The sequence below is a fragment of the Quercus robur genome, chromosome 3, assembly GCF_932294415.1.
Source record: "Quercus robur chromosome 3, dhQueRobu3.1, whole genome shotgun sequence".
In the NCBI taxonomy this organism is placed as follows: Eukaryota; Viridiplantae; Streptophyta; class Magnoliopsida; order Fagales; family Fagaceae; genus Quercus; species Quercus robur.
Genome location: NC_065536.1, coordinates 48,227,593 through 48,252,422, shown reverse-complemented (window position 1 = coordinate 48,252,422; position 24,830 = coordinate 48,227,593). Strand labels below are relative to the sequence as shown.

General features: G+C 35.6%; 1 protein-coding gene and 1 long non-coding RNA gene across 2 annotated transcripts; one reads left to right on the top strand and one right to left on the bottom strand.

Moving 5' to 3' along the window:
• Positions 1-2,833: 2,833 nt before the first annotated feature.
• On the bottom strand, positions 2,834-5,066 carry LOC126718141 (uncharacterized). The gene is made up of 3 exons (XR_007652846.1): positions 4,943-5,066; positions 4,724-4,794; positions 2,834-3,118 (listed from the first exon to the last, which is right to left on the bottom strand). It is a non-coding gene; the product is annotated as an uncharacterized LOC126718141 (long non-coding RNA).
• Positions 5,067-13,538: 8,472 nt separating this feature from the next.
• On the top strand, positions 13,539-14,147 carry LOC126718139 (uncharacterized). The gene has a single exon (XM_050420221.1). It carries the CDS (start codon positions 13,703-13,705, stop codon positions 13,910-13,912), a length of 210 nt encoding a protein of 69 aa, XP_050276178.1. The 5' UTR covers positions 13,539-13,702; the 3' UTR covers positions 13,913-14,147.
• The last annotated feature ends 10,683 nt before the right edge of the window (positions 14,148-24,830 follow it).

Here is a 24,830-nt window from a genome sequence, read left to right as displayed (position 1 = left end):
ATAATATTTCACATAATTAAATGATGGCCAAAATAAAAACCACTAAAATTTACCAACCTTTTCTTAAAAAAATATTACCCACTCAACAACTATAATATAAAAATTGTTGTGCCTATCCTCTAGAGCATTAAAAAAAAAATATGGGGATAAGCGTGACTTTTAGTGGGAAAAGTGAAAAAGCTGGAACAAACTTTTGACATTGTTAGGAGCTTATTGCACCCTTTTGTACGGTGTTACTTCTAACTTCATTATTTTTTTATTTCTTATTTCCATTTACACCCTTAGTTTTGGTGGATTTTACTTCAAAGTTAAAATTGAGAGCGTTGCGAGCGTTGCTTTGTAATTATTTTATGTTAGGAGGAGCAAGACATAGGTTGATGCATACAAGAATGGTGTTTTTTGAGAAGTCAAGCGGGCAGTTGCCCCCTCTCACCCCCTTGGCTCCATTGTTGCTCCGTCTATATATATTAGGCGAAAAACACATTTTGGTCCCTACATTTTGACCCGATTCCCGTTTTAGTCCCTAAGTTTTTTTTTTACCGCTTTTAGTCCCTCTCCAGAAAAACGGTTCCATTTTAGTCCCTGCCGTTACATCAGAAACGGATATTGCTGACGTGGCAAACAGTAAAGTCAAAAAATAATAAACTAATGTCCACGTGGCCTAAATTAATAATAAAAAATATTTTTTAATGCCACGTCAGCATCTAAATTAAAAAAAAATTAAAAACTCTCATAAAAAAAAAATCAAAAACAAATTTAAAACTAAGAACAACAAAACACAGCAAGAACATAAACCCAGCAATATCCTTTGAAGGTTGTGAGCAAAGAGAAAGTGATCCAAGTGGGTATGATGGAGCACATCAAGAGAGAAATCTCGGTGATGAAGATGGTACGGCATCCAAACATATTTGCATGAAGAATCTGAAATTGTTGCTTCTATGAACGAAATCTAAAAGAACCCATTTCCAAAAAAAAGCATGGTCTTTCTATATCAGTAACATCATAAACAAAACAAAATTAAATTAAAAATCCTAAATTTTTGCATCTATGAACTAATCTAGAAGAACCCATTTCAGAAAAAGTCATGTTCAAACAAATTACACCAAACCCAATTTGTAAAAAGCTCTAACACAAACATATTCATAAACAACAAACCCAACTCTTTCATAGCTCTCCTCTCTCTTATTTACAATCAAAACAGAGTAACAGAACAAAACAAACCACCGAAAAAAAAATTTGAGATACATCGAAAAACAGCCACAAAATCTTGAGAAACAAAAATCAAATAATCAAAAACACAAATTGAAAGAGAAAAAAAAAAAAAAAATCAAACCTTTCAGCGTATAGCGATGAGTTTTCTCTCTCTCTGTCGGTTTGGGGCTGCTGGGTTTATTAGGGCAATAACAAAATAAACGTTGAAAGCAAATGTGTTTTTTGTTTTTGTTATTTTGGGTTTCAGTTAATGGGTCTGGGTCTCTGGGGATTTTTTTTTTTTTTTTTTGATGAGAGAAATTGGAGCCAGTTAATGGGTCTGGGTCTCTGTTTCATCTTCGTCGTCAACAGGGTCGAGCCAATTACGAGGTTCGTCTATTGGAGCTTCACGAGGGAAATTTTGGGTTCTTCTAGAAACTTGGGTTTGAAGATGAAGGCGAGAGAGTGATTGGAATTGTTGGAGGTTGGAAAATTGAGATTTTTATTTATTTATTTATTTTTTTTATTTTAAATTTCTAGGTTTGTGTTCTTAGATTTGAGTTTGTGTTCTTGGTGTTCTTGTTCAAGACACACTTAGATCTCAATTCATATGATTTTTAGTTTTTAATTCTGTTTTTAATTTTTTTTTATTTAGTTAAAATTAATAAATTAATTTTTTTAATTTAAATGCTGACGTGGCATTTTTTATTATTATTTTAATGGTCACGTCAGGCCAACAGTGCATGCTGTTTGCCACGTCAGCAATATCCGTTTCTGATGTAACGGCAGGGACTAAAATGGAACCGTTTTTCTGGAGAGGGACTAAAAGCGGTAAAAAAAAAACTTAGGGACTAAAACGGGAATCGGGTCAAAATGTAGGGACCAAAATGTGTTTTTCGCCTATATATTAATAGGTAAAATGGAGAGAAAATCCAATTAAATTTTAAATGAATTTCAATCGTTGTCTAATTGTGCGTCACGTGTCCTATTTAAGTTTTTTTTTTTTTTTTTTTTTTTTTTTTTTTTTTTTTTTTTGTTCTAAGTGAGTTAATAAGGTGCAAAAGATAAAGGGTCTAATATAAATAAATCATAAAAAACTCAATAAAGGAAAAAAAAAAAAAAGTAAACTCATGTGTATATCTAAAAGAAGTTAAAATAAAAAGAATAAAAGAGAGAGAGAGAGTATAAATTATTTATTTTGAGAGAAAGTATAATTTGAATTCGTATATGTGTGTAATTGTAATTTATTTTTTTTATTGTACCATGCATATGCATGGGTTATACACAAGTATATATTAAAACTAGTCGCTAACCCGTGCGATGCACAGGAAAGCTATTGTGTATAAATTTAATGAAATAGAAATGTATGAAACACAAATTTAAGTTTAAAATAAAATGAAGAATTAAATCTTTAATATCCTCAACTATCCATAAAATGTATGAAACACAAATTTAAAGAACTACTTAATCAATATTTCAAATAAATTGAGAAAAAATACTTTAAAGTGTTTTTTGTATCTTCTTCCTTTATTGCTTCGTAATAGTCACTGAATATGTTATTTTGTTTTAATTTTAAAATTTAAACTATCAATTAGGGTCTTGCATCTGACTGATTAATAAAATAAAAATTATGCAATGGCAATGGTTGGAATCTTGCTTATAATAACCTAAGAAAAGAAGTGGCACAATTTTATGGGACTTCATACTACATTATTTGATTAATTTTGCTGAAGGTAGCATTATGTATGCAATTAATATACAATTTCTTAAATCATATGCCATGTACACCCAAATCCATGTATGTTCATTTGGTGTGCTCACTTCTATTCCTTTGCCTTTACCTTTACCTGATTTTGTGGACTTGCTAATAATCCTCCAACAAAAGCAAAACCGTTAGCACATTTATGTTAATGATCAGTTTAGAACCCTGCATTTATGGTTTTCACATTTTTGTTAGTTCCAAATGATAAACAAAAGTCATATTTGATCTACTTGGGAACACTCATTTGCTATTTATCTTTACTGCATTACAGATATGACATGGCTTCAAACCGTTAGCAGTAGGAGTTGCATGTTCCAAAAAACACTCATTTGTGAGCTATAATAAAACTCATTCGATTGTGAACTATAGTAATTATCATTTGTGTGCTGCAAGTACTCTTACCAAACCACAAATTTACTCTATCTCAGCAAATAGAAAAAGAGGGTAAAGCAAGGAAAAAAGAAGAATGGTTCATGTGTGAGTGATTGATGTTAATTGACGTGGTCGTTTGTCTTTGTCTTATTTGTATAGACCTCAATGTTCAGCTTTACGTGTTTGTTTGAATGGATGTAAGTGCTATATAATGTCTTAGTTGTAACCTTAATAGAGTAAACAATTCATTCAGCCCAAGAAAAACAATTGTCTATGTAAATTAAATGAGGAAGAGGCAAAATTAAAGAGCTTTTTTTGGGGTAAATGTTCAAATAATTCAAGCAAATTTAATAAAATTAAATAAAAAAGGGCCCACTGTTCTTCCAAAAATAAAATTATTGGTCCCACTATCATGAAATCATTTTTTGTTGAAGCCTAGACAAAATCCTTCCTATGAAACTTCAAATCCAACTAAACTGAAAATACTAAAAAAGAACACGAAATTAAAACTCAAGAAGAATATCAAAATTCAATGTTCAATACCAATGCCACCACAAAATGCCCTATCAAATCAGCAAAACTCTAATGTAATGAGACTTTACAATTGTAGACTCACAATTCATTTCCAATAATATATTGAAAAACACCAAGCCACCTTTAAATCACACTAAAAAAAATTTAAATACAAAAGCTGTTGCTCTTGGCCTAATAAGTGAAACTTTTAAATTACATTAACACTTTTCTTAAAATAAGTAGGTTGCCGAATTAAATAAATTCTACTCATTTTTCATATCATCATGACTTATGATTGATACATAACAAAAATTAGTCAATTACCAATAGCAACTAAAACCAAGAGTCACAAACCATAAAGTGGCTATAAACTAATGCAAGAGTAAGTAAGGCATTTGGTCAAACACATGGTGTGCACAAAATTTCAATGTCTTAGTTATTAACGTTTGTTATTATTAAAAAAAAAAAAAAAAAATTAAAACAGAAATACACATCCTATTGACAAATTGACAGTTCCTGTAATGCAACAAATAACACAACAAACAGGCAGAACAAACAAATTGAGGAGTATTAAATATATGGAACTACATAACTAATCAAATTCTGTCATGAATAATTTAAAGCCAGAAACCCAACTCTTCCATGGGTTTTTTATTCCTCACCAAAATGTCTAACATTTTTTTTATGTCGCCAAAGCAAATGTGGTGTAATTTGGAAAATTGACTAAAGTTGTCTAAATCAAAACATACAATGGAAAAACAATATTTCTATCAAATTAGTGGAAGGAACCAAAAAGACAGTAGCGTGACAGTGAAGAATAGATTGAGCAATAACAGTAGTGTGACAGTAAACAATGAAAGGGAACAATGAAAGAAATCAATTTACCGTAGTGATTTTGCTAGCAGACCAGTAGTGCAAGGCTACTCTGTTCTTTCTCCTTAACCTTCGTTGGGTTTCTTTTCGCAGAGAGAAAAGAGAAAGCATAAAACAGAAAAATGAAAAGAAGAAAACAAAAAGTCAACAATGTTAGTGAAGAAGAGATTGAGCAATAACAGTAGCATGACAGTAAACAATGAAAGGGAACAATAAAAGAAATCAATTTACCATAGTGATTTTACTGGCAGACCGATGGTGCAAGGCTACTCTGTTCTTTCTTGTTAACCTTCAATGGGTTTCTTCTCACAGAGGGAAAAGAGAAAACAGCAAACGGAAAAACGATAAGAAGAAAACAAAAAGTCAGGAATGCATATAAACAATAAGTAATTACAAACCTATCTCACCGTCAATACCAATCCCAATATCTGACATATGAATCATACAAAATTCAAACCCATAGCTTTGTTTCCACTAAAATTTCAAATACACAATCCCAAAGAATCAGAATTTAAAATTCCTTATGAATTTCGAATTTGCATCAAGAATTAAAAGGCTTACAAATCAACGCCTACAGAGAAACTCACTAAAATCAAGTTTCTAAGTGGTAGCCACATGAATCCAGATAAGAATTCACAAAATTAAATCCAAAAAAAAAAAGAAAAACCCTAACAATACCCAACAACAGTATTTGCAAAAGAACTGAATAAAAAATCAAAATATTACTTAAGCAACAACAGTAATTCAGTTAAGGAATCAACAAAAAGAAGCAAAGCCAATGAACATTAAAAAACAAATATTTAGAAAGAGAAAGAGAAAGAGAAAGAGAGAGGGAAAGATTAGATACATGATATTAAGGCCATCTCACCTGCTTAACTTGGCCTGCGACATTGGAGATTTTGTGATGGCTATGATGGGTAACGGCTCAGTTATGCGTGGGAGAGATGGCTATGGTCATCAGGGATACAGAGAGAATGGCTTGGAGAGGCAGAGAGCACGGCTGCTTTTAGACTTTTAGGGTTTTTTGTTTGAGAGATAGTTGGCTTTTAATTTTATGTTTTTTTTTTTAATACTGTACTGACGTGGAATTATGTTTTTTTTTAATACTGTGCTGACGTGGAAATTTGTGGGAGCTTCAAAAGTTTCGGTTTTATATATATATATAGATTACAGCAAGTAGTGGTCAGTCCAAACAAGAGATATAAATTATTTTTTTGAGAGAGTTTCAACCTATGACGTTCGTTCTTGATGATAACTCTTTATCATCAAATCAAGACACTAGTCAATTTTTGGTATAGACGGGGATTGAACCCCAAATCTCTTATACAAGACCAATTGAGCTAACTGGAACCCATGATTAATCAAAATTATTAATACTGATTATCACGTTTGTATTATAAATATGCAGTTACAAATAAAATAGAGATGTGGCTTTCCGATCAGTGTTGTACCGAAATTGTGGAAGCAACATGGTCCCATCATGATTTCGGCACAAATGATAGCAATATCTTGAGGAGAGTTGAATCTTGTGGTAAGGAACTAGCATGGTGGAACCGAAATATATTTGGGAATGTGAGAAGGGAGTTGGAAAAGAAGAGAGCACTGTTGACACAAGCTGAGAGTGCAGCCAGGAATTCGGGTTCAAACCATCGGGTTAGAGCTTTAAGGGAGGAAATTAATACCCTCATGGATCGGGAGGCACGCCTTTGGTGCAAAAGATCACGTGTGTTATGGCCAAAAAATGGGGACCACAATACAAGATTCTTTCACAGCCATGCTACCCGAAGATATAGGAAAAATAGGATCCGTGGAGTAAGGGATGAGTTGGACGTGTGGCATGACCATCCGGACAGAATTGTTTCTACTAGGGTATTATGAAAATCTTTTCTCCACATCCACAACAGCATCATACACGGCCCACCTGGATTATATTCCACGTTTGATATCCGAAGAGATGAATCAAGTTCTTATGGGGGATTTCTTAGAAGCAGAGGTCTCTTTAGACTTGAAGCAGATGGCACCGCTCAAAGCACTTGGCCTAGACGGGATGCCACCATTGTTTTATCAACACTATTGGGGGGTGATTAATCAAGATGTCACAACTTCTGTTCTCTCATGGCTTAATTCAGGTACTATCCTTCACCCCATAAACCACACTTTTATTACCTTCATCCCGAAAACCACAAATCTTGAATATGTACAAGAATATCGACCTATCAACTTATGCAATGTACTGTATAAAATTTTCTCCAAGGTTTTAGCAAATAGATTGAAAAAAATCCTACCATCCATTATTACCGAACATCAATCTGCTTTTGTTAAAGATAGGCTCATATCTGATAATACTCTTGCTGCCTTTGAGACACTACATAGTATGAAGAGACATAAAACAGGTGAAACGGGTTTTATGGCTGTAAAACTCGATATGAGTAAAGCCTATGACCGTGTGGAGTGGGGGTATTTAGAAAATTTGATGAGGAAGATGGGTTTCAATGAGAGGTGGGTTGATTTGGTTATAGTATGTGTGAGAACAGTGACATACTCAATCCTGATAAATGGTGAACCTCAAGGCATGATACACCCAACGAGGGGGATTAGACAAGGAGACCCATTATCTCATTTTCTCTTCCTTCTATGTATGGAGGGCCTACATGGGCTTATTCAGCAAGTGGTCTTGTTGGGGGAAATTAAGGGCTACTCTCTATGTCGGCAAGGCCCTAAACTAACCCATTTATTGTTTGCAGATGATAGTCTCTTATTTTGTAGGTCCACTCCGGAGGAATGTGGTAAAGTGCTTGACATCTTGAACCAATATGAGGTAGCTTTGGGACAAAAGGTTAACAAAAACAAAACAACCATCTTTTTTAGTACATCCACACCGGAAGATGCTAGACAAGAGATAAAGAGCATTCTGGGTCTACAAGAAATATCACAGTATGAGAAGTATCTGGGGCTGCCATCACTTGTGGGAAAAAAGAAAAAAGAAAAAAGAAAGCTTTAATTTTATCAAGGAGAAGATATGGAGGAAATTGCAAGGGTGGGAGAGCAAACAACTGTCTCAAGTGAGAAGAGAAGTCCTAGTCAAAGCAGTCATTCAAGCTATACCAACATTCTCTATGGGGTGCTTCAAAATCCCCTTGGGTTTGTGTCAAGAGGTAGAAGCTATGATTAAAAAATTTTGGTGGGGACAAAGGGGAGATAGAAAGAAAATCCATTGGATTAAGTGGGATGAGTTGACAAAATCTAAGTCGGTGGGTGGTATGGGCTTTAGAGATTTAGCCTTGTTCAACGACTCACTACTTGCAAAACAGGCATGAAGGCTTTTGCAAAACAAAAACACTCTCTTCTATAGAGTTTTCAAGGCAAAATTCTTCCCTAATTGCTCAATAATGGAGGCAAAACATTCAAGATCCAGATCACATGCTTGGAATAGTATTTTACATGGTAGAGATGTGTTGAAAAGAGGGTGCAAATGGCGCATTGGTGATGGCAAATCTGTGGGTATATGGCAGGATTTTTGGCTGCCAAGACAAAGCAACCCTTAAGTTCTATCACCTCCAATTGAATCCTTATCCGAAGCTAGAGTGGAAATCCTAATCGAAGAGGCAGAGAGGAAGTGGAACCACGGCCTAATAGATGGTATTTTTACTGTGGAGGAAGCCAAACTCATCAAGTCACTGCCACTCTCACATTTTGCACAGGAAGATAGCATCTTTTGGCCTCATACAACCAACGGTGTCTACACCAGTAAATCCGGGTACAGATTTCTCAAGCAGGAAGCCAGTATTAACCATCCGGACATACACCCTAAAGCTGAACAAACTTTGTGGCGCAACATTTGGTCCCTACAAGTCCCAAACAAGGTTAAAAATCTTCTATGGAGAGCAACCCGAGAATCACTACCAACAAAACAAAATTTTGCAGTGACGAACCATCACAGATTGCTCTCTATGTGATCGATGCAAACTTGAACTTGAGACAGCTCTACATGCGACATGGTCGTGCCGGGAACTGGATGTTGTTTGGGAGGATGATGGTGTATGGGGTTTCCGAAGGTCAAGTAGCTTTTTGAGCTTTAAGGAATTGCTGTCATGGCTTATAATGAACACCCAGGAGATTGAGCTCTTCGCCGTCACAGCCTGGTCTATCTGGAACCAACGGAATCGGGTTTGCATGCATCAACCAAGCTGCAGTACCCACTTGCTTGCTGCCACGGCTAAGGAAAGTTTGGCTGAATTTTTGTTAGTCCAGCCAGCAGCTCCGCTGCCCATTCCAAAGCCACGGGTTCAATGGCAGCCACTACCTCAAGTGTTGGTGAAAATCAACTTCGATGGGGCAACCTCAAAGGACCATATGCCAGGAATTGGTGTGGTTCTGCGCGATGATAGAGGTTCAGTCCTTGCCTCTCTATCTCAGAATATCCCACAGGTTTGTAGGCCTTTAGACATTGAAACTTTGGCAGCTTCAAGAGCTCTCAAGTTTGCAGCTGATTTGGGTTTTAATAAGGTGGTTCTTAAGGGCGACTGTGAGGTGCTTATAAAGGCTCTGAAGGGTGGAGATCAGTTCTTATCTACTGTTGGTTTTGTGATGGATGATATTCAGTATGATGCTAATTTATTTTATCAATTACGTTACTCTCATGTAAGGAGAGAAGGTAATAAAGTTGCCCATTCTTTAGTTAGACATACTTTAGAAATTACAGACTTTGTTGTCCAAGATGACATTGTCAGTTTTCGTTAATGAAAGTTCATGGCTTTGCCCCTAAAAAAAGAAAAAGAAAAAAAAAAGACAACTACAAGTATTGTGAGCAGTGGGGAAGCCAAGAAGTTAGGAGAGCCATGGCCTTCATGGATTTTGAAAATTTTCCATTAATAATATTAACAAAATTATAAATTATATTAATATTTACTTACTAGCCCCCTAGATTTTGAGGAAAAAAAAATACTACTAGTGTAATTCATCTAATTTTTCATTCGGCCTCTCACAAATTTTAAAAATGGTTCAGAAACCCAAAAAAAGAAAAGAAAAAATCTAGCACATTCTTTTTGAGAGGTAAAATTTCAATTTATGGCGTCCGTTCCTAATAATTGTCATTTATTATCAGACCAAGACACCAATTGGTTTTTGGTGTAAGGGGATAGAACCCTAAATTTCTTATTTGACAACAAGAGACTTTACCAGTTGAGCTAATTAGAATCCATTAACCTATAACTCTTCCAAATACAAACAAGGCCGGTTGAATGGTAGAGTAAGAGATGCGATCGCCTAAGGCCCTAAGTAAAAAAAAAAAAGGCTCCCAAATTTTAACCAAAAGGGTTATTTATAATCAATAAATAAAATAATTTTTTTACCAGATGAAAAACAAATAAAAAAGAGAGAAAAATGCAACATTCACAATATTTTTCACAGCACTTTTACAACTAATACTAAGTAGCAAGTTGTTACAGCCTGTTATTGATGGCAAAAAAATAATTATAGTGATATTTTCAAATAGAAAACAAAAAACAACTAAAAACCTAGGATTTGTTGTAAAAAATATTGTGAATGTTGCACTTCTAAAAAAAATAAGAATAATAATAAGAGTTGAGTTAGCAAACTTTTACTAGTTTTTATCTAAGTCTATCACTAACACCACTCTTTTACTTACCACTATCAATCTGTCACATCAACAAGTATGAAAAAAAATTTCAAATTTTTTGTCTATAAAATTAAAAAAAAAAAAAAAATCTTACGGAGTTCATGTTAATTAATAGTAATTTTGCATCTAAAACAAGATAATCAATTTTTGCCTTAGGCCCCCAAATGCATCAAGCCGCCCCTAAATACAAACAACAAAACAACTTAAATAAACAAATCCCAAATCATCAATATCAGAAACCAATGAACAAACAAACAAAACCCCCCCCCAAATCCCTTCTAAATTAGGATTTTTCTACTACTTAGAAAAATACATAAATAAAAATCAATCTCCCCTTGGGCCAACAACTCCTTAAATCTCCAAACAACCTAAATGGCTTTTACTTGATTTAGGAGGTATTTTTGGTTGTTTGGAGTTTTGAGCTCTTTTGATAAACTCCTTAAAGCTCTAAACGACTGAAAATATTTTCCGAAATTGCAAATAACCAAAATACCCCTTAAAACCTCCAAAATAACTTAAATGTGCCTAAACTTCTACAGTATCCACCATCACCCCCTCCCCCAAATTTTTTACTTTATGTTTTGCCAATGACGTTGTAGATTCCTCGAATGGACGGATCTTCGGGCCAAGGGCTTTTTTTGCCTTGTAGCCTTTTACACCGCATCCTTTGGGATCTGAAGACTAACGGTACACTACTCCCTTGGCTTCACAACTTATAAGGCAGCAAGTGGGGGGGTTTTCCTTCGATGTGGGACTCCAAAGGATGCGGTGTAAAAGGCTACAAGGCAAAAAAAGCCCTTGGCCCGAAGATCCGTCCATCCGAGGAACCTACAGACGTAAATGGCTATAGCTCCAAAATGATCGAAATACCCTCACACCTATACAATGAATAAAATATACCCCCAAACCTCAAAAATGAAGGAAAAATCTCTATGACCTTCAAACTTACTAAAATACCCCTCCGAACCTCCAAAATGATCAAAGCATCCCTAGCTTCATTCATGACATGACAATCAAAGAAACTAAAGAATCTTAACTAAACCAAAAAAAAAAATAAATAAATAAATCAATGTGTAGTGTAAAAAGTTTACAATAAATGAATATTGCTTTGGCGTGCTTCCTAGTTCCTACGGTCATTATTTATTCAACTTAAAAGGACACAAGGCAATACTTGAATGATAAATGATATTAGGGCTAAGGAAAGACGATTTTTATGCTTTCTCCTTGGATTCATGTCGACTCAGGGAGTCTGGACATGAAGGTGAGTACAATACCATGAAGTTGGGGTTGAGCAACTTTGAGTCGGTTAAGCTTATGAGGGATCTTAGGATATTAGATCCAAAGTTACATATAAGTGTGTGGGACATAACAAACCATCTTTATTGTTTCTTTTAGGGGGTGCACTATGCTGGTTTGATGAAGCTTAATTGCAATGTAGGCCTTGCAATAGGGCCGGCCCGATATAATTTGGAGCCTAAAGCGAAAAATTTATACAGATTTTTAATATGTAAATATTAATTAAACAAAATTATTTAATACTAATCAAATTAAGGTTAATTTGATACATTAAATATATAATTTGATGAATAATGCCAACTAAACTAATGTTAATTTCATATAGAGAATTGAATATCATAGTTGAACCATAAATATTAATAAAAAGAAATAAAAATATATTACAATTATAAAAGATACTTTATTTTGGATATATAACGAAGCATAATTAAGTAAAATTGTAATCTAATTTTTAATTTTATATTTTGTTTTCAAGAGAGAGAGATAGATATTATTTGTGTATGGTTTTGTAGGATATGAGTTTACAAAGATTAAAGTCTCAAATTGTTAGGGAAGATTAATCTATAATTGATGATATAACACATTTGCAACATTTTAAAAAAAAAAAATATTTAAGGGTTTCAATTGGATTAGGGTTCTATTGATATTGTATATTGAGAAAGTACTATAAAATGTTCACAATATGATGTGACATTGACTCTCATTGATGAAATTCATCAATTTAACTAATAAATGTTTAAATCACTTTTTTGTGATTAATAACATGGTAATTTGTAAGCTAATAGTAAAATTTATAGTATCCTTAACATCATTAATAAATAAAAAAATGAACAATTTTTAAAAAATATATATAATTTTATAAAAATTTGGGCCTAACAATGGGATGTGGGGCCTTTCTCTTTAAGGGGATTTTTTTTTGGGGGTGGGGCCTTAGGCCTAGGCCTTGGGCCGGCCCAATGCAGGTTAGGCTTGTCCATGGCACGGATAATTTTCCCTTGTATGTGTAGGACAAGTGTATGGAAGCATATGAGATATATGCTTTGGATAGCAAACCCATAATGGGCGAGTGAGAGGATATAGGTAGCCCATATATAAGAAAAACCACAATTCTAGGCTTTACTGTAAGATTCTTTAGACTAAATAAAAAAGTGAGATTCAAAGCCTAATTTAATTTGATGCAATACAGTACAAATATCTAATTCCGGCACTTCCTCCTGGACCAACATTCAGGGTACAAATCTACAAATTCTCTAAAGATAGATCATTCTTTTTAGTTGATGTGCTAGTGTTATTTCCTTATTAATTGGCAAACTAATGATCACTTTAGAAAACTATGGTTCATATTTACTCTCACAAACTAATTTTAGTAATCATTAGGGTGTAGTGGCAAATACCAATTTGTGAAGAAAAAGATTCATCAAAAAAACAAAAAAAAATTGTGAAGAAAAAGAGCAAAGGAAATAAACCAAGAATACATATCGCTCTAATGAATATACAGTTCGACCATAAGTTTCTCATGGCCCAACCCACCACGAGATCGAGGACGTAGTGAATTTAAATCCGATTTGTTTGATTAAAAAAAGTTTCCAGAATATTATTTTTATTGGCATTGTGAATAATTCTTCATTCTGTGCCGTCGCCGTGTGAACGAAGAACAAATGCTAAAACATCATCATCAAGATAATAATAAAAAATGTGTTTAATTACTAGTAGTGTCATCTCTAGGAAAATCATAAGAGCTATACTTTAAAGAGGTCAAGTCACATTCTAACACGTAGCCATGGCTTTGGCATCTATGAGAAGGCACCGCCTATGACACATATGCTTGCCACAACATTTCTTCTTGCTTAGATATACTCTCTCTTTTATTCCTTTCTTTTCTTTCATGCTTACCAGTGTGAATATATATATATATATATATATATATAGATCACCTATTTATTCGTATTACATATATAATACATAGCATACTTCCATTTATCTGTGGGTGAGAGAGTCATACAGAAAGAAAAAAAAGAGAGAGAGAGAGAGAGAGAGTAATTTAGAGTTAAGTAAACATGTCGGATTGGGGTCCAGTGGTGATAGCAGTGGTGCTGTTTGTGCTGTTAAGCCCAGGGCTATTGTTTCAACTTCCCGGGAGGAACAAAGTGGTGGAGTTTGGGAACATGCAGACAAGTGGGTTATCCATACTCGTCCACACCATCATTTTCTTTGGCCTCATAACTATCTTCCTCATCGCTGTTGGTGTTCACATATATACTGGATGAGTGACCTGTGCTAGCTGCTCTCTTTTACAATTATTTGTGCCCATTTTGTGGGGATCATATACAGTATTCCTTTGGCTCTGACTTTCTAGCTAATTCTGTCTTTGTTTTTTGTTTTCGGTTGTTTTGTTTTGAACAGTGTGTGGGGATTGTGTTATGTTTATAAGATCTCTCCACCGTTGAATGATTCAATGATTTATATATGTCATAAATTATCTAAGATACTGAATTGCTGGGATCTTTGGTACTTGGGAGGATGTAATTCTCTCGGGAGAGCTGTGAATTTTATTTTTGTGGGTTGCTTCCTTTAATTTATTTATTTCTTCTTAAATCGCTTTGCTTTATCATGGAATAATTTTTTTATGAATAAAAAAATTAATGAAAAATGATTTATTAATGTTTCTCTTTTGTCCTCTATGCTTGTTTGTAAATAAAATTTACAATAAAATCTAACAGCATTTTCGTAACAAGGTGAAGTGTCAAGCTACCACAAGTCAAAAGTAAAATAAAATAATTTGTGTGGATCTACCACAACTCAAAATAAGGGTGTTGTGAAAATGTTGAGAGATTTTATAATATCTTTAAAATTTCTCTTTCTAATAAGTTCAATGATATAAAATTACTTGCTCATTTAGTTGGTGATAAAATTGGGCATTTCAGTTTTGAAGATTATAACGTATCAATTAAGATGATTTGTATTGATTATGGAAATAGAGACTTTTAATTGATATGTTGGAGTCTCTTAAGTGTGTACAATACATTAAATTGGACCGATGTGAGATTTATTATTCTGTTAACTATTGTTAATAAAATATAATAATTCTCACTACTTTTATTTTCATAAACTCTCATTCCTAAAAGTATTGTGAACCCGAATATGAAATGTTAGTTGCTTTGATGTATACAACAATAGGATCTTATCAATGGTGAAAACTTCAACACACTAAACAAGCGTATGTAGTGTTAAGAGAACACACATTCTCAAGATGAAATTCATAATCTCTTTCTAGAGATATGAAACACCCCCTAAGATAAGTTTAATGAGAATTAGTTATTCAAAGTGTTGGGCTCAACTACTTTAGTAAAGAGTTACTAAAGTGTGGGCAACTCAAAGCTAATTTGTTATAATGCTAAATTATTTCAATTTATTTTATCCATATCTATATACGAATTTAACAATTTTACTATACAAAAAGAGAAACCACTATATTTATGTTTATGATCATGTATGTCCCTGTGTGTATGTATATATAATGATAAGAAACAATTTAATTGTGAAAAATATAATTATAAATGTCAAGATAAATATAAATGTAACATAAACATAAATATAAACAAATATTTAGATAAAATGATAAAAGACAAACTAACCGTGAAGTATTAAGGATGAATAATTGATTGTGACTTCTTTTTTTCATTTAAATCTACTTGAGGCGCTTAGTGGGTCTTCGTATAGCTGATTATTATTTAAAATGGCCGGAAATATACAATTTTGTGACTTACAACCATCATTTGAATATATATATATATATAGTTTTTTTTTTCTAGCAACTTCAGTGTTAAAAAAATTAATTATAGAAATGAAAAAGACTATTAGTAGGTGTAATCATGGTTTTAAAAACTGGAACTATCAAAGAACTGGAAAAGATCCTGGTTCTCGATTTTTACCAGTTTTGACTGGTTTTTGATCAATTTTGGAGGTTTTTACCATATCGGATTAGGGTCCAATGCTTGGTTGAACTAGTCAATTCGGTCTAATTTATAAAACTATGATTGTAATTGCTGAAATTAGTAAAGACATGCAATTACAAATTTTATAATCAATTTGACTTTAGTCATCATAAACAATTTTATCACAATGAGGCAAGAATCTGCCAAATAACCCAAACCCTCTATAAGGAATAACTTTAGTTGGCCTCTATGGTTCCACAAGACCACCATATAAAAACTCACCCTACCAAAAACTAGGAGTTCCATTTTTTTTTTCCTTTCTGTTAGGACATATGTGAATCATGTTAGGAACATATGTCAATATAGAATTGGCTAATCCTTTTGACAAAACATACTTTATTTGTAATTGGGTAGATCTAGGATGTATTTAATACTTCAAGAAACAAGGTTTCAAGATCAAGTGTTAAAGCCATGCAAGTCTTTCCAAGAATCAAGTGAAGAAGTGTTGGATTTTAAAACTCGATAGCTAGTATCTATCAAAGTTTAAAAAGTTGTTTTAGCCCGATGCTCGACAGCTGCTTGGCAGATAAGGTCTATCAAGGTTTATGAACATCAGTTTTTCAAAGTTGATTTCATTCCAATCCATGAATAGATGATTGAGCTTTCTTTTCTCACAACCCTAAATATATATAAAGATTGTTTTAAGGGCCGTCACAGCAAATGCAACTCAATGCAAAAAAATTTCACAAGCATATTGTGAACCGGAGACATATGCCCTAGTTCATCTTTCTATTAAAGAAGTTGTTATGTTTGTACACTGTAGAGTTTTGTAACCAATGAGTTTTTTGATCTTCATTGTATTGATGAACTGAAGAACTTTGCAGCCAACATCTTTCTCAAGTTGGTGAGTAAGCTGTGTACTGGGATCCGCGCATCAAATTTGTTAGTCACGTACTAGGAGCCGTGTATTAAAAGGAGAGATTGTCATTACAGAATAAGTCCAATTGGGTATTAGGTTAAGGGTTCAACTGTAGATTGGTATAAGGTACTAGGATTCCTTTACTTGTAACCGTTTGTTGTGATAATAATGAATTCTTAGGAGTGGTGACCTTAAAATCACCCAGTGGGGTTTTTGCTATGTAGGTTTTCCCCATTCGTAAACAAATCACCGTGTCAATTTATTTTCCGCTGTATTTTAACTTAGTTGGTAATTTTTTTGTGCTACCATGCTTATTGCATGCAAATTGAATTAATTAATTAACTTGGCTAATTAATTGATTAATTCATCATAAGAGGTCAATACATTTTTGGCCTATCACTTTCATTTTAAAGGATTTTCTTATAGCCCTATTGTACCAAAAGATTTCAAACCAAGAGTCTATTTGTTTAAGAATTAATTTTTATAAAAGGTCTTTTAGAGAAAGGTTTCCCTTAGTGTAATTGCCACCCTAACCCTAATATGGGTGTGTCTATACAAGACTAAGAAAAATTATCCATAGAAACAACATGAGGATGATTATAAAATGATGATACATCAAATGTATGATGTAAGGATTGTTGATTATTTGCCTAATCATTGAGAAAATTGCAAAAATATCAAAAAGCAGTTTAACACTAAGTGTTGATCATTGCCTCATCATGACCAAACAATGTCCAATAGGTAGAAATGCGATGTCATTAAAAAGGTACAATGAAAATCTACATTTGGGTGGTTTTGGATCACAAAAATTCTACCCATGTCAATAAAATTCTTCAAAAAAAAAAAAAAAAAAAGGGATTTTTGGTGAAAATATGATTTAGTGGCTATCTTCCCATGGCTGTGGTTTTTCAAGATTGAATCATTGAACTTCAAAGCTAGTCTTTCTAAAAGTAGGTGTCATGGGTTTTCTAACAACACTTCATTTGGGCTAATTTGAGGTCAAGAGACAAAGAACCAAGTCCAAAAAAGTGGGTGGAAAACTTGGAAAAATCTCATTATTGTCCATAAAATTAGCCCAAGGCACCTACTTTTGAGCACAAATCTAATGCATATTGTGAAAATTAGATCCAACCTTATCCTAAGTGGATGGACAGGGAAAATGAATTCACTATATTTTTTGGTGATTGTGAAAATTTAGTAATGGACTGTCGATGCCCGGCCTCGATCGGAACGGGGCAGAAAAACCGCTGCTGTCGTCGCGGGCCCTCGTTCGATCACCTATAGTGGCGACAGCTCCCGTGCGTGCGGGGCCCCGTTGGAGGGCCCCTCTCAGTGTGATAGTGTGGTTCGCGTGGGGCTTCGAGTGCTCTCTCTCTCGGTGGAGGAGGGTATTTGTCTACCTTTGGTTCTATGGCAGGAATTTGGGCCAAATTTTAAGAAGTTACCAAAGGTGAATGGACTCACCACCAATCATTGGGTTTTTCTAAGGTGTGATTGGTCACCTGTTTCTAGTTGATTTTATTACTAATCATAGGTTAAGAAAAATGGCATTTTTCCAAATCTAATTTGGATGGCAAAAAATCCTGATTCATAGGTTCAAAAGTTTGGTTACGTGTAGGGAAGATGTTAGGCACCACACAACGCTTGTCCAAAGACAGTCATTTGTTTTGATAAAACCTTAATTTTCGGAAATTGGTAGTAAAAACATGGTTTTGGCATTGGCTATTGGGGTTTTGCATGCATGGGGGCTTTGAGGTTTGGCTTTTGAAAGGGCATGGTCCTAATCTACGCTTTTCTATGGCATTCGAGCTGAGTACCAAATTTCCACGGCGAAAATCCGGTGACGTGTCACCTTACTTTCGTAGTGGAAATTAGGCATCGCTTTGCCTTAGGTGACATGGACTATGACGATCACACTGGAAGGGGGGGAGCAGGTATATATACATACATCATGCACAATGCAAGCTCACAGAGCAGGAAAGTAAATGCCTACATCTCTAGAGCATAGCCCAAAATATAGGTGCAGGAAAGTAAACAAAGGTCGCCACACTCTAGAGATGAGGATGAATGGTACAAGGCATGATATACCTAATACAAACCATCTAAGAGAGAAAGGTAGGAGGAAGAAAGGGGCTTAAAAGAGTACATAACCAAAGGGAAAGGCTAAACTCCTAAACCTACTAAACACAGGCGCTTGGCTTATCTACATGCTTGTGTCTGTGCCCTTTTTACTTACGCTTGGGAGACCGTGCTCTAGCTCCATGCATCCTTACTCCATGTGTGTACATGCAAAGGCAAGACAATAAACTAGCAAACAAGCAATGGAAGGAAAATATGCAGAGAGTATATGAAAAGGCATAAAACAGATGAGTGTGATGGACATGGCAAGCATAACAAGAAAGCAAGCAAACAAGCAAGAAAATGAGCAAAAGATGGTGTCCACGAGGGACAAATGTAGGTTTGGATCGAATGTCCATAACTTCATTGTGTTGAAGCAAGGACGACACACTAGTAAGCAAGACTCATGCATGGACATGTAAGCAAGCGTGTAAAGATGCATATAAAGCCAACGGGTGGCACAAACAAGCATGGCAAGCATATCATTGTACGAAGCAGAAAAGGGGAAATGTATGCATGAAGCAATCGGCATCATAGCGATGCATCCCAAGTGGTTGCATCCAAACAAGGCCTCATGAACACTACCACACACTCACTAAGGGCATCAAGTGTGGCAAAGCCTAGAACAAGAGAGGCTAACACAAGCATAAGGCATAGAAGCAAGCAAACATAGACATGCAAATAGGATGATCCAAACCCTTTTATGTGGGCCTTGGTGTATGGATGATGACAAAGACCACAGGGTCTAGACTGGGTCCTAACCATTAGGCCAAAATACAAGAAAGAAAGATAAAGCGACAAAAGGGCTACAATAGCACATGGCATGACAAACATAGCCTAGGTCTAGGCACACAAACATGGCATGGAGCGCACAAACACATGGAATATAGCAAAAAGCATGTAGAGAACGTAGATCCAAGCACATAGGCATGTGAAAACATAGATCTAGACATATAGGCATAGGAACATACATGTAAACATGTAGAAATTTAGCACATGGACATGGAAGGACATGAATCCAAGCATACAAGCATGTGAAGACTCGGATATGGGCATAGGAGCATAGAACGTGCATACAAACATGTAGATCTAAGCAAGACATAACAATAGACATGATATCAAGCATGTAAGCATGTAACCCTAACATCAACATAGAGCAAAAAGAGGAACAAACATAGAAAAACATGGCATAAAACCCAAAGCATGTAGATCTAAACATATGAACATGTGGGAACATAGATCTAAGCACGAAACATGGCATAAGACATAATCAACATGCTAAAGAAAGCAATAAATCATGTTATTCAAGCAAAAAGAGCAAGATAAATGCTAGTAAAAGATTTAGAAGGTTAGGGGTATGAACGATAGCTAAAAAAAAGCTACATCCACACCCCTAAACCCCAAATCCAAAGTGTAGAACCAAGGAAAGAAAGATTGGGTATAAGAACAATACCTTGTGTTGTTGGTGAAGAGAGAAGAATCAAGAGGCTTCGATATGTTTTTTGTATGTTTTTTGGTGTTTGGAAGAGGGAAAAACATGTAGGGAGACCAGGTAGAGAGCAGAAATTTAGAAAAATGTGTTCCTCCCCCAGTCTTGGAAGTTAGCGGTGCATCAATCGGTGCGTCATCTTGCCGTTCTAACTCCAATTTTGACCCATGAACATTTATTGGAATGAGAATTTGATAATCTTTGCAATGACGTTAGTTTCAACCCATTCTGACAGCTAGATCAAAATTAGGGTTTTTGGGCTCACCCGAGATCGACTTCGGGTTAAACTTGGTCCAAGTTGTTAAAAAACTCCAAGAAGCTCGGGCTTGATGTAAAATTATGAAAAGTGTTGTTTTGTGAGGGTTTTGACCTCGTTCAACCTTCGGTCAAACCTAGGGTTAACTAGGGGCATTTTGGACATTTTAGCTAAAAAAGGCACTTTGGGTGCTCCAATGCCTGAACGGGTTGCACCATGTCGTTATGGATGCTCTTGCGGCCCCATGGAGAAAAAAAAAAAATGATATTTTTAGATTTTTCAGGGTCCGACACACAAATCGAGGGCAGACAAAATACGATATCAACATGGACACATATCAAAGTTTACAATTTAGTGTGGAGATCAATCTAACAATGATTACTATAAACTTCAATTGTTTCCAAACTCTTCAACCAAATAAGCCTTTGTAAAATTACAAACATAAATGTAAACATCAAAATAAAAATTGTAATTAAAACATAGAATTCGTTGAGTATGTAAAAATTGTTAAAAACACCAAGGATTTTTCATTTTGTCTCTGTAAGTTATAAGTTTAGGATTTTTTTTTTCTTGATGTAGTATATCTTTGTCATACATTTTTGTTGAAAGATAATGTATTTGGAGAAGACAACACAACCCTTTTTCCAAACCATATGGAAAAAGAAATATTTAATTTTGCTCGCCCTTTATGTGATTCTTTTTGGACTATCTGTTTCATACATTAACAATTAAGTTTTTCTTTTTCTTTTATTAATATTTAGTCACATTCATTGTTTTATTTTTAATCTAACTTTTTTTTTTTTTTGAGGAAGAAGTCAATGTAATTTATTAAGAAAAACCCGATAAATCGGTTTGGAATACAGAATAAAATTGAGGTGGAACATCCTCCATCCAAACTAGAAAATCTGGTATGCCAACTGCATATCTAGCCAGACTATGTGCTAACCTATTGCCTTCCCTCTTTGTATGAGAGTAACGCAACTCATCAAATTGTTGGGACAAAAACGTTGCATCCTCCAAAAGTAATCCGTATGGCACCAATACCATCCTATCCTCCCTTAAACCCGCAATAACATCCAATGAATCTCCCTCTAACACAGCCCGGTTCACCCCTACATCAGCTGCAAAGGAAAGAGCCCATGTCGCAGCCAAAACTTCTACCTCAGAATCACCTAACATCTGGTGCACCACCTTTGAACATGAGGCAATAACAAGACCTTTGCTATCTCTAATAACCACTCCTATACCAGATTTCTTTTCCGTTGGGAAATTCGCTCCATCAAAGTTAATCTTGAAAGTACCTGATGGTGGAGGCTTCCACTTACATCTCGTTGGTTGATTGCGCATGGGAACTGGATTAGGACTGATCTGTCTTGCTTGGTACTCGGCTAGCCATTTTTTTGAGAGAAGAGCAATCTGATGGATGGCATCTGCTGTTTGGTTAAGCCGCACTCGGTTTCGCTGGTTCCAAATGGACCAAACCGTGATTGCAAATAATTCCAGCAGCTGTGTGTGTTTGATTATCCAAGATAAGAGTTCTTTGAAGGTTAAGAAATGTACTTCACCTCTGAAACTCCACTGTTCCGGATTTGCCCAAACCAAATCAAGCTTAGAGCACGACCACAGTGCGTGGAGTGAATTTTCTGTATCATCTCGGCAACTCACACATAAATCATCCTCTGTAATTCTGCGTCGAAACAGAGCATGTTTTGTTGGCATGGCTTCACGGCACGCCCTTCACAGTAAAGTCTTCACTTTTTGTGGCACATTCATGGACCATATCTGCTTCCATACTTGTGTATCTTCAGTTGTTGCCGAGTCATGATCTCTCTCCATCATTTCTTCCTCCGTTTTTAGGAATTTGTATCCAGATTTGCAGCTGTACACCCCGTTGCTTGAATAAGGCCAAAACAGAACGTCCTCTGCCTCAGCTCGGCCATATGGAATATTCTTGATTAATTCCGCTTCTTCCTCATGAAATAAACCCTCCACCATCTCCACGTTCCATTGCCTAGTTTGTGGATCGATGAGTATATCCACAGTAGAGTCTTCAAAGTCTACTATTGGACAATTAGATAACAAGGGAGGATGCTTCCTTGGCAGCCAGTGATCCTGTCAAACTCTAATTTTTTTTCCCATTGCCAACCCTCCACCTCGCTCCCCTTTGAATCACATCCCTCCCAATGAGAATGATCTTCCATGCATAAGAGCCCAATCTTGAATCCTTAGCCTCCATGATCGTTGTATTTGGAAAAAACCTTGCCTTAAAGACCTTGTAGAAGAGAGTATTATGATCATGCAAAAGCCGCCAAGTTTGTTTTGCTAGGAGTGAATCGTTGAACATGGCAAGATCTTTAAAACCCATACCACCCACTACTTTTGATTTAGTTAAGTCATCCCATTTTACCCAATGAATTTTCCTCCGATCACCTCGTTGTCCCCACCAAAACTTTTTAATCATAGCTTCAATCTCATCGCATAGTCCCAAGGGAATTTTGAAACATCCCATTGTGTATGTTGGGATGGCTTGGATGACTGATTTTATCAACACTTCCTTACCTGCTTGCGAGAGTAGCTTCCCCTCCCATCCTTGAATTTTTCTCCACACCCTCTCCTTAATGTAGCTGAAGCTTGCTTTTTTCCCTTTCCCAACCAAGGATGGTAGACCCAAATACTTCTCATACTGCATAATTTCTGGAACTCCTCAAGCTTCTTTGATATTATTCTTCATTGTAGCATCAGTTGCTTTGCTAAAGAATAGGGTTGTTTTGGCTTTGTTAATTTTTTGTCCCGATGCCTCTTCATAAGCATTCAAAATATCTAGCACCCTCCCACACTCCTCAATGGTTGCCCTGCAAAAGAGAAGACAATCATCTGCAAAAAGCAGATGTGTTAGTTTTGGGCCTCTCCTACATAAGGAAAAACCATGGATATCACCATCCATCTCCGCCTTTTTAATCAACCCATTCAGCCCCTCTGTGCATAGTAAAAACAGGAAATGAGATAATGGGTCTCCTTGCCTTATACCCCTTGTTGGGCGAATCAAACCACTAGGCTCTCCATTAACCAAAACTGAGTAAGTGACTGTGCTCACACACACCATAATAAGATTAATCCACCCTTCATTAAAACCCATCTTCCTCATAATCCCCTCAAGGAAATGCCATTCAACCCTATCATAGGCTTTACTCATGTTTAGCTTAAGGGCCATATAACCATGTCTACTAAAGTTATATCTTTGCAAGCAATGTAAAGTCTCAAATGCCACCATAATGTTATCAGAAATTAGTCTATCCTTAGTAAAAGCAGATTGGTGTTCAGAAATGATGAGAGGTAGTATTTTCTTCAAACGGTTGGCTAAAACTTTGGAGAAAATTTTATACAATACGTTGCAAAGGCTTATGGGACGGTATTGGTGAACATGTTCGGGAGAATTAATTTTTGGGATAAGTGTAATAAAAGTATGGTTTAGGGGAGTAGGTAGAGTACCTGAATTTAACCACATCAAAATGGAAGAAGTGACATCATGGTTTACCGTGCCCCAAAAATGTTGGTAGAAAAGGGGGGGCATTCCATCCGGTCCAGGAGCTTTTAAAGGAGCCATTTGATTCAATGCCACTTGAACTTCACTTGCATCAAAGGCACGGCTAAGTGAAGAATTCATCTCATCTATAATAACATTAGGTACAAACTCCAACACTCTAGCACACCCATTATATCCCGATGAAGAGAAAAGTGTGTTAAAGTAGTTGACAAAAACAGGTGCTATCTCCTCCAGATGGGCCTTCCAGTTACCATCTCCATCTCTAACACCCTCAATCAAATTTTTCCTAAACCTCTTCGTGGCACAGCTATGGAAGTATTTCGTATTTTTTATCCCCTTGTCTTGCCCATAGTAACCTTGACCTTTGGGCCCACATAGTTGCCTCCCTATCCCTCAACACTTCAATATCCTTCTTCAACTGCCTAACCCTAGTATTATCCCCACTAAGGACAGCCACACCTTCGGCCTTGAGGAGTAATTTCCTCAATTTATCCAACTCCCTCCGCACATTCCCAAAGACATTCCTATTCCACCAACTTAGATCCCTATCACACTTCTCCACCCTATGTAAAATACCCACACTAGACTCAACGGTACTAGAGTTATGCCATATTGCTTCAACAATATCATTACAACCCGGATTGGAAAGCCACATTTCCTCAAATCTAAACGGCTTCTTTCTATTGTGTGGTTCCAAACCCGAAAAAATAATGTGAAGGGGGATATGATCAGAAGAATCACAACGCAAGTGATGAACCTTAGTCCCGGGAAATTTCAAAAACCAACTATTTGTGGCTAAACCTCTATCTAATCTTTCCCATATTGAGCTTCCATTCTCAAAATGTCTAGCCCATGTGAATTTAGGACCCACATATCCCAAATCCATAAACCCACACTCATCTATTACTTCTCTAAAAAGTTGCA

What these genes read in the sequence shown, in the direction of transcription:
- LOC126718139 (XM_050420221.1), top strand. Translation starts at nt 13,703, where the DNA reads ATGTCGGATTGGGGTCCAGTGGTGATAGCAGTGGTGCTGTTTGTGCTG.